The 9909-nt window shown below is 47.1% G+C and overlaps 1 protein-coding gene across 1 annotated transcript in view; it reads right to left on the bottom strand.

Moving 5' to 3' along the window:
* Positions 1-460: 460 nt before the first annotated feature.
* Positions 461-9909, bottom strand: part of LOC119381701 (retinal-specific phospholipid-transporting ATPase ABCA4) — a 31590-nt gene continuing 22141 nt past the window's right edge. Inside the window, exons 19-25 of the mRNA XM_049412871.1 lie at positions 9572-9692; positions 8570-8820; positions 6590-6805; positions 5694-5881; positions 4258-4431; positions 2939-3081; positions 461-1043 (exon numbers count right to left, since the gene is read on the bottom strand). Of these exons, the coding sequence (XP_049268828.1) occupies positions 727-1043; positions 2939-3081; positions 4258-4431; positions 5694-5881; positions 6590-6805; positions 8570-8820; positions 9572-9692 (1410 nt within the window). The 3' untranslated portion in view covers positions 461-726. The remainder of the gene's footprint in view (positions 1044-2938; positions 3082-4257; positions 4432-5693; positions 5882-6589; positions 6806-8569; positions 8821-9571; positions 9693-9909) is intronic.

Raw genomic sequence — 9909 nt, 5'->3', positions numbered from 1 at the left:
CGTTTATCAAAAGCATAAACGTGTTTATATTTGAAAGTGAGTACGTTCGTGGTTCTGACGCAAGATTAACTTAGACGAATATGCGCTCGTTTTCCCATGACCTGCATGCTTGTGTTCTTGTACCGTTATGAACTTTTATAAAAAATATTAGCATATTGCTTCCATGAGAAACCACACACTTTGCTTCGGGGGTGGCGACCTGCATGTGCACAGCATGCTTTTCTCACTGTGCGACTACACCCACATAAAACATATCACATAGTAGTCACGCAAACATATCAGCAACAGCAAAAGGAAGGCCGTTACAGTATGGGATCATGACCGCATAGGATCAAGAATACACTGACATACTACGTTAGAAGCGAACGTATACACAGTAAATAATTATACCAGATTGCCGCCCTCTATAGATAGCGTAGAAGAGGGTTGTGCGGCTATACCAAGACGACGACCAAGTAGCAGCGTCCTATTAAACAAAATTCGAAGAAAAATGCGCCGACGTTTGCAGGCCGCTCTTTCTCCCCGCGTCTCACTTCCACTAGCAAAGAATAAAGCATGAAGTTTTACGCAAACCATTTACTCTTGTGTCTCGCAGATCAAGACAGCTTAGAAACTTATTATCAATCAATCGATAAATATGCGCCCATTAAAGCGCGAGCCTCGCCAACTGGCCTCTGCGTGTCCTCCAGTGGACGCTTGTGGCATGCATCGTCGGCGAGGAGCCACCTAGACCTGGGTCTGACTAGGACACTGCGGAGACGTGGGCGTATGTGCAGGTGTAAATGCGGGCGTAGGTGCGGGCGTAGTTGACGGCGTTGGGGCGGGCGTCCGCTTGTGCTTCGTGAAGTGCCGGAAGACCTCGGTGAGGCTCACGTCGCTGACTAGGTACTCGTGGATGAGCTTCTCGGCACGCAGCTCTTCCATGCCGGTGAAAAGCTCGTGCCAGGGCCGCGCCGGAACGTGGAAGCGAAGCAGCGCTCCGGCTTGACGCCGTCGCAGGCGACAGCCTGGGAAGCGGGACTCCATGGCCTCGAGCAGGAGATCTGCGCCGTTTACGTGTCGTACGTTAAGCGATTGTCTGCTCTGCCCATTTTCGTTGAACCTACTTGGAGACTATTCTGTAGCGGTCACTTTCACAGGTATAATCTTTAGGTACACGTTGTCTGGCTCTGCCAGCGGTCGGGATACCCAGAGAAGCGTCGCGCGCAGGGCGCAAGGTAACGACGGAGTGAACGTATCCCCGGCAACAATGCAACATTGCAAATAAGGCAAGTAAAACAAGTGTACCCCTTTGGGCTTAGTCTCAGACGATGCATGTCTTCAGTCTCCCTGGCGCTGACGATGCACTACAACTCAGTCATATTGCATTCATAGCGGGCACTTACTATGTGCGAGACTCTAGACATATCCATGATATACCGATGCCTTGAAATGTAGCTTTACTGCAGTATTGGCACACCTTGTAGGTAGCCTACTCTTGTCAAAACTTTTACATACCGACACCTTGATAGCTAGTTTATCCGCAGTATTGGTAGCTATGTTGGATGCCTCTTCTGGCGTTAACAACTTCCATATACGGATGCCTTGAAAGCTAGCTTCTCCGTAAGATTAGTTCGCTTTGTAGGAAGCCTGCCTTAGCCTAGTAACTCCTGTATGACAACTCCTTGAAAGCTAGTTTCTTCGCATTGTTGTTACGCTTTGTAGGAAGCCTGCTTCACTACTCGCTTCACTTACGATAACTGATACATTGGGAATTTCTACCCGTGCACGCCAGCTGACAATGCTTTCTATGGCATCGGTAAGCGTCATTCCGAATAATCAAAGCACATAAGTATAGTAGTAAATATTGGCCTCGTCAAGTGACGTGACAAATGCGGTATGCCGAATAAAGTATGCTGGTTCAAGCGAACGTGCTGGTAGTGGTGCGTAGATATTTTGACTGTGTATCAGCACCACCTTTGATCGCAAAAAAACAGGAAGGTGAAAAAGTTAGTAGCATAAAAAATATGAAAAGCTTTATAAGATAGCCATTCCTTCCACGCGACATTTGTTTGTTTGTTTTTGTTTGTTTGTTTGTTTGCTTGTTTGTTTGTTTGTTTGTTTGTTTGTTTGTTTGTTTGTTTGTTTGTTTGTTTGTTTGTTTGTTTGTTTGTTTGTTTGTTTGTTTGTTTGTTTGTTTGTTTGTTTGTTTGTTTGTTTGTTTGTTTGTTTGTTTGTTTGTTCTTTCAGCTGCGGCGCCTATCATCTGGTCTTGAAAACAATTGCCGCAAGGGTGGTGAAAGAATATTTACGCGAATGGAGTAAGTTATTTCATTTTCCTGTTTTAACAAGGCAAAGTACTACTTTACTTCATAACTATCTGGTGAAGTGGTATGGCTGTACAATAAGACTGCACGTCAATGTTGCACAACATAGTAGAAGGCGAATGTGCTCTGCAGTCATGTTATGGCCTTATATTTCTCCTCACTGAACAACAGTGTAGTAGTCATCTATAAATAATAGTTCGTCAAGCTACGTCAATGTTCCTATCCAATAAAAGGACATGGAGATATTCGGATTTTGTATAAGAAAAAAGCTATTTTCACGTAAATGCGAGAACTAGAAGATATTAATATTATCGCTACTTGTTCCTATCACCTTTTATGCGAACTCTCGATGTTTCCAATATACCGGATATAGTAACATATGGGATTCTATGCAGGAACCCCAAATGATCGTATCATATGACACTTGCCCCATTACCGATGCATGGTGCTGCTTTATATGGGAACGCGTATGTTCAACGCATCGAGTAGGAACCGTATACATTACCCCTTGACGTACGCACTGTATATGAAATCGCCATACGTTCAAGAGTTGATTATCAGAAATTGGACGTATTTTTATACAGAGAAATTCTTTAAGGAGTGCTCGTGAAGTGAATACTGCTGCCACGCACGAGGGTCCGGCGAGGCGCTGCGCGCCAGCACGGTGGCCCCGTGTCCGATGCTCTCCTTGAGCTGCTGCGTGGAGCCGAGGCAGGCGAACCGGCCGTCGGACAGAATTCCCACGCGGGAGCACAGGGCCTCGCACTCTCGCATGCTGCGAAAGAGAGAAACGAGCGCCGATTGTCAAGTTTTCATGGTAATAATAATGTTATGCTACTCCATGCTATTTTCTTTTGTTTCAGGGACTACGACATTTGAATTTCGAACAATCTCCTTGAAGATCAGTCAGAGCAAATTTCTTGTGGGACATTGATCAGCCTCATGTAACCTGTATACGAGCGCACATATAGTTTAGATAATTTGGTCATTTAAATCATTCAGGATAAAGAATGTTTATCGATTACGAATTTTATCAGTCATATTTAGGCTTTCTTTTGCGGCACGTCTATTCTGAATCGCACATTGAGGACATGAGTAGTCTGTGAGAGTAAAACACGTGGATGGTTTTTTAAGAAACGCCGTGATAGTGGCAATGAAGAGATTTTAATCGCATGGTGCGATAAAAAAAAACGCAATGCGCCTTATAAACGAAGGCGTACCAAATTTCGTTAATATCTACACGCTGTTCTACAGTGTGTGCGTGCGCTGTGTGAGTGACTGCACCGTAGAATTCCTTCTATAGCGTTGATGGAGAGGAGACCAGTATTAGGGCTACCTTGACAAGACTTTGCGAAGCCCAGTTACACCGTATCTACCGCTGAAAAGTTCCCAAGTTCGTAGAATGACGATGCGTACAATAAGAAAATATCTGTCCTTAAAAAAAAGTAACTCAATCTAAAGACCTGCTGCAAGGCAATAATTCATGCCAAACTTGGCAAAGCTACAGACATTATGCGCTCGTGTAGCAGCCAAAAGCTGGCAATGCCGCTGCTGTTGACGTAGAAGCCTCGCAAGCAGGCAGCTTTGCAGAAACATTCGACCTTACAACTTTTTCAGGGAATACAGTTCAATTCACTTGAATTTTCTTGAAAAAAACATCCTAGTGAACAAACTCACGCGTCGCCATTCCGGCAAATATCGCTAATTAATGTCAACCTTTTCTACTGAGGTGCGCTGCTGTCTCTGCAACTTAAAACCCTGCGCTTTGTGTGGACTCGCTTCGTCTTATTTCGCTTTGCGGTTTATCGGCAGCCCTTATGAGTCCCACTTACTTGCAGCTAGTTTTATACGCTTTAAGTTCCAATCGTATAATCAGCAAAGCTTGGAAATATAGCTACACAGCCACAATATGCCTTGTTCCGCTGTAACCCAGTGCAATGAGACTGCGTACCAGTGCGATGATAGGAGGATAGCGAGCTCGAGGTGCTGCTTGGCGGCGATCAGTATGCTCCAGATGCGCCTTCTCGCCGGGGGGTCTACGGCAGCCGTCGGCTCGTCGAGCAGCACCACGTTCGGATTGCCCACAAACGCGACGGCAAGCGAGAGCTTACGCCGAGTGCCGCCACTGCGTGCGTGCGACGGGCCCCAATAAGTGTGAGTCGTAAGCGTCGCGCGCGTTCGCGCAATCCTGTACAGTATATACTCGGCGATTGAAACGTGATACTCGGAGGGAGCGCAGGGCTGCTGGCGGTGAGGGTGACGGCGAGGGCGAGAGCGTTTGGGACGCATGGTGACTGCATCTGGTACAAGCATCTTGTGTGGTTCTTGGTGGAGATGGCAGAGTGCTGCTTGACACGACTCCAAAACACTGTGCTCACGTTCCACGCCGCGCGGAGCGGCTGGAGCTCGCGGGCGTGCGTTGGGGGAGGATTGAAGCACTCGGCCGGCGTCACTGAGAACCACAGAGTGAACGACTCTTTACCGGATCCAGTGACCATTTGTCACGAACGCTCTCGCCGTCACCGTCACCGCCAGCAGCCCCGCGCTCTGAGTATCGCGTTTTAATCACCAAACACTGTACATGAAACGCATGCTGTGCTTCCGAAGAAAACCTTGAGCTCGAGCCGGCCAACACAAGCGCTTATGCAGAAAAAAACAATCCACGAAATCCAGACGTTTAGCATGGACATATAAGAGTAAAAACACTAGGCTTAACGAAAGAAGCCTCAGTCCGGAGCCAGACAAGAAGATTTGCCCTCGATTTTCTAACGAGGACAATACCTGCCTTGACGAGGACAGCCTCCTCCTGAAACAGCTGGCTCCTGGCTAACACTTCCCTGGCTACATAATCGTTCATTTCTGGCTCCTCTTCTCTTTAGCTGTCTCGTAAGAGTTATCCTAGAATTTCGGACGCACGTGAATCGTAGTATAGCGGATGTCTCCTTCAGCCACTTAACATATTGTCTACTCCCATATAACAAATTAGGGTAGATGCTTCGTTTGTTATTTGAAAATCTGTGTTTCCACGTACCGAGATTTTCGGTTGTCTGCCTACCACCAACTACCACGCTCATTGAACGAACAAAAATATTGAGCTGCTTCTGGCATAAGTCCTAGAAAAAGCCCGGAGGTGCTACGCCACGGAGACGGTATTTCCGAACCATGGTAACATAGTACGATGATACAGTGAACTTTACGAGGATGCATTCTGACAGCTTAACACAGCCCTCAGGGGCAGGTCCTCTCAACACTTACGTTTTCTTCGAGTTAGAGCGCACAGCTCGATACCGGAGAACCGTAATGTGTGCGTCTTAGAAAACGGCTATTAATGCTGCACGCAGAGCGTTCACACGAAATGAGCCACCCAAGTACGCGAGCGTCTCGCACCTGTACGTGCCGACGGTGAAGTCGGCGTACTCGGCCATGTCCACGAACTCCAGCGTCTGGTGGATGACGTCCGGCACGCTCTGCTCGCGAATTCCGCGTAGTCTGGCAAATAGTGCCAGCATTTCGCGGCCCGTCAGCAGATCAAGGGCCACGTCTGCCTGGGGGCAGTAGCCAATGCGTGCCTGGTACTGCGCAAATAAACGAGAGCCGCTTAGATTCGGCGTCATGGGCACAGCATGACTACTAGTCACACAGACCGCCTTCAGGAAAGAGTGCTCAACCCATTTCAAGCGCCCTACATAAATTTGATCATCACCACCAGCGTCGCTGGAGGAAGGGTGACGCGTTTAGAAGACATAAGACAGACCTAGTTATCTTAAGTTGTTACATTTAATGCAATAGTACAAACGTGAGCTCCTATTTGGTTGGCATGATGTTGCCGGCGCAAGCAAGACGGCTTCCATGATTCCTCGTCACCATTACGCCTTTTAAATATGTACTATTTAGCAGTTGTTCATTGTAAGTTAGCCTTAACAGCCATTTCCACGTTATTGTTTTAATATACAAGTAACCACTCCGCACATCTGACATCATGTTACACGCCGTAGAAGTTTTAAGAAAGACACACAAAGTTAAAAACATAATCTAAAGGTAGCAGGATAGGCGTGCAATAGCCACACCTCTGAGCTTCCAAATCACGCGACATTTATTATTTTTATCCTAAAGCTGTCTATTCATGGTGAAATTTCAGTGCACACAAAAGAGAAAACCACTGTGAAATAGAAAAACGTTTGTCCCCTTCACGGTGTCCTTATGGTGCGCTGACCATGAATTGTCAACAGGCGCCGCAGCGTGGTTGGCGCGGTCGCAGAGCAAGTGAGCGTCAAGCGGCTTGCCTTGTTTCTCTTGGTCACCAGGTCGGCGTCGCCGATGAACGCGTTTCCAGCGGTGGGCGTCAGGTCGCCAGTGAGCATGCGAAACGTAGTGGTCTTTCCCGCGCCGTTCATGCCCAGCAAGCCGAAGCACTCGTGCCTTCGGAGCGCGAACGACAGGCCGTGCACCGCCTCCATGGTGCCGTAGCTCTTGCTCAGGTTGCTCACCAGGAGCGCAGCCTGCACCGTAGCACGGGAAGAGAAGCCAATCTGTTTCAAGATGCCATACTAGTGATCATCATGAACAGCAGCCTGACTATGCCCAGTGCAGTACAAAGACCTCTCCCATTTTTCTCAAATTCATCACCATCAACATCAGCTTGTCTTATGTCCACTGCATGGATGAAGGCCTCTCTCCTAATGGTCTCCAACACACCCTGTACTGTGCGAACTGATCTTATTTTTATACAGTTTCGGTCGCTCTACCTAACCCTTGGCCGCCCCTTCCACGCTTCCCATCTCGTTATATCCATTCCGATGTTCTAACTGACCGTCTGTTGTCCGTCCTTCTCATAACGTGGTGTGCCCGGTCCATTGTTTTTCCTTTTGGTCTCTACTAGGATATAGGCTACCTCTGTTTGTTCTTTAATCACTAGTGATCAATATATCTTCATTCACTCATTACGTCGTACATGATAATGTACGCAAATAATAATGCAAATACAAGAGTTCCGTCAGACACTGAATTGCACGGAAAATAAGCTCGTTAGCATCGGCACCGTCAATGGGCGCTCGTTCAGAAAGCTTCGGCGCTGTTCATAGCAATGCAATGCGTTTCACAGCAAACGTAACCTGAACGTGGTAGCAAGTGAATACATGTTAGCGCGAACACGAAAACAAAGAGGTGCGAAGGACGGCGTAGGAAGCGGATGGTCGGGCGTTTCTTTCGAACGTCGTTCTTTTCCTACATGCGCTGATATCTATTGCTTAGACGTAATCGAACTCGTTCAGCGACAAATTTTACTGGCAGCAAGTGGTTCCTTTAAGGATACCGAATAACCGAAGTGAAAGCGGCGAATTGCTTGTTCCGTGCTTGACAAAGCCTTCCTTACTTTGAACGTAAGCTGAAGTGAATACAACATTTCTCGGAACAAGCTTCAACAGGAAAAATTGAAAGGAAAGCCTTAAACCTGAACCAACTCCGATTTTTTTTACATTACCTGTAAGACGCCGAACTAGACAGCTGACAAGTTCGAATTGATCAAATTTGTTGCATTTCAGGGAGAAAGCTAATTTAGTGACTCCGAATGGCAAAACTTGTGCTGAGGCATTCATCCTGGTTCCGTAAGTCACGTGCTCCGCAATTTAGCAGAACTTGTTGCTGGGCTTACTTAGTACATAACTTCGAGAAAAACCTAGACGCCTAAGCACCACCAGCGGAAGGAAGAAGCACAAGAAAAGAGCGTCAAATTGCAACTCGATGCTGAGCAATTCTGCGAAGCACTGTGCACTTTTTTCTTTTTCGTAAATTCCCGAAATATCGTAATTCATAGCCGAGATGAAGCGCGAAGTTTACATATCTGTGAAAGTACACTGAAGACCATTTCACTTCTGTGAACTGTTTTTTGCGATAACGCAGTTTACAACAGCAATCTGTTGTACCAATTAAAGCGACTAAGTCAACGAAGAGCCCACGCTACCATCGCTAGAAGAGTCAGCAAAATACCTGTCCAAGCAAGGATGACACCCTGCCTTAACAGTTCGTTAAAGCTAGTGCCCACCGTTGACTACAATTTCTATCGCACCAAATGGTTGATTTCCAACGGAAACGCATCAAACACACATTTTGCTGTCGGAGTATAATGTCCTTTATTTTGAATACTTAGCAAAAAGTTCGGGCACCCTTGCCCTATCGGGAAAATGGGGGCACGACGCACCCACTGGAAACTTGAGTTATAAAAGCTTTTCTTAATGGTCTTGTATCAAACCTCTCCTCGCACTTGCCTGCTCGACACGGCCATCCGCAATCAGCTTTCGCACGCGCGTCCGCTCTTCGATGACGCCCAGGTGCTCGGAAGGGGGCGCCACGCGTGACCGGCGCCGGGTGCGAGCCACGTATCCCAGGCCGGAGTCAAGCGCCGTGACGAAGGCGAGCAGCGCGATGCCCACGAGCAGCATGAGGAGCACGTCGCGGCCACCGCTCATCTTGTCCCACGTCAGGCAGCCCTTGGTCAGAGCGCAGTCACGGCATTTTTCTGCGATAACGTGAGTATTAAGTATCTTGTATACCTACCGCAGAGCGCTAAGGACCATCTCATTTAGGAAGCCCTAGATGGTCGCCTGACGACAAGAACACACTGGCAAGTACAGTGGGGTGAGGCATTTGTTTGCTGTTGATCGGTAATTCAGGCTGCCGTTCCTTAAAAACGTCAGTATCACATAAATAGTCGCATCCGCCGAATCACGTGTGTACCTACCACATCAACAGCTCTGAAGGCATGCTAGTGCATTATTAGTTGTCGATGTTCGTACTAGAACAGAAACGGCACGTGTGCATGTGTAGAATTCAGGAATGCATTCTACGCCCCATTACGGTCGCAAGTACGGGACCCGCAAATCGGGTGAAACAATAATCTAAATGGCCACAGCCACAATAAAAACAGCTGTTAAGGCCCTCTAGCACAGTTATTAAACGTCACGGTGTTCGTGTTCAAATCAAACAGTGCGTGCGTGCATGTATAATTTATCATTACGTGAATTGTCCCGTGCCAGTGCCCCACTTAGACTTCACTGCGCGACTAAATTGGTTCACCGCAACACAATATGCAACTTTCACGGCATAACATTTTTGTAATGTGGCAGTAATAACTTATGGAAAAATTGATTATTTCAGTTTATTTCAGTTTATAAGCCTTTTTCTTCGCACAGCGCGAAATCGAGCAACTAAGGCAACACAGAACGACAGCTGTAATGTTCCTACAAAGAAGAAGAAAGAAGGAAACATACCAGGGCAGCATTCGATGAAGCGATTAAGGTGGTTCGGTATCGATTCAAGCCCGAAGTTCTGGCAAAATACCAGCCGGTCGAATGTCGACATGTAGCGGCACATCACGCTCTCCTGCGCAATCTGCGAAATAACAAAATTCTGCTCATCAATTTGCCAACAGTAAGATAACTTCAGCAAACTAATGCGCGTGTTTTTAACTATGTTTCATCATGGAGAGAGCAAGGGTAGTAAGCGAAAATTTAGGGCTAACCCTTTCACCACCCAAATTGTAGCGATGTTGCTGGCAACTTCGCGCCAAGTTTGGGGTGTTTCTAATATGGAAACAGCTTCCCAGCTT

The sequence above is a fragment of the Rhipicephalus sanguineus genome, chromosome 2 (genome assembly GCF_013339695.2).
Source record: "Rhipicephalus sanguineus isolate Rsan-2018 chromosome 2, BIME_Rsan_1.4, whole genome shotgun sequence".
NCBI lineage: Eukaryota > Metazoa > Arthropoda > Arachnida > Ixodida > Ixodidae > Rhipicephalus > Rhipicephalus sanguineus.
This window is presented reverse-complemented; position numbering and strand designations above follow the sequence as displayed.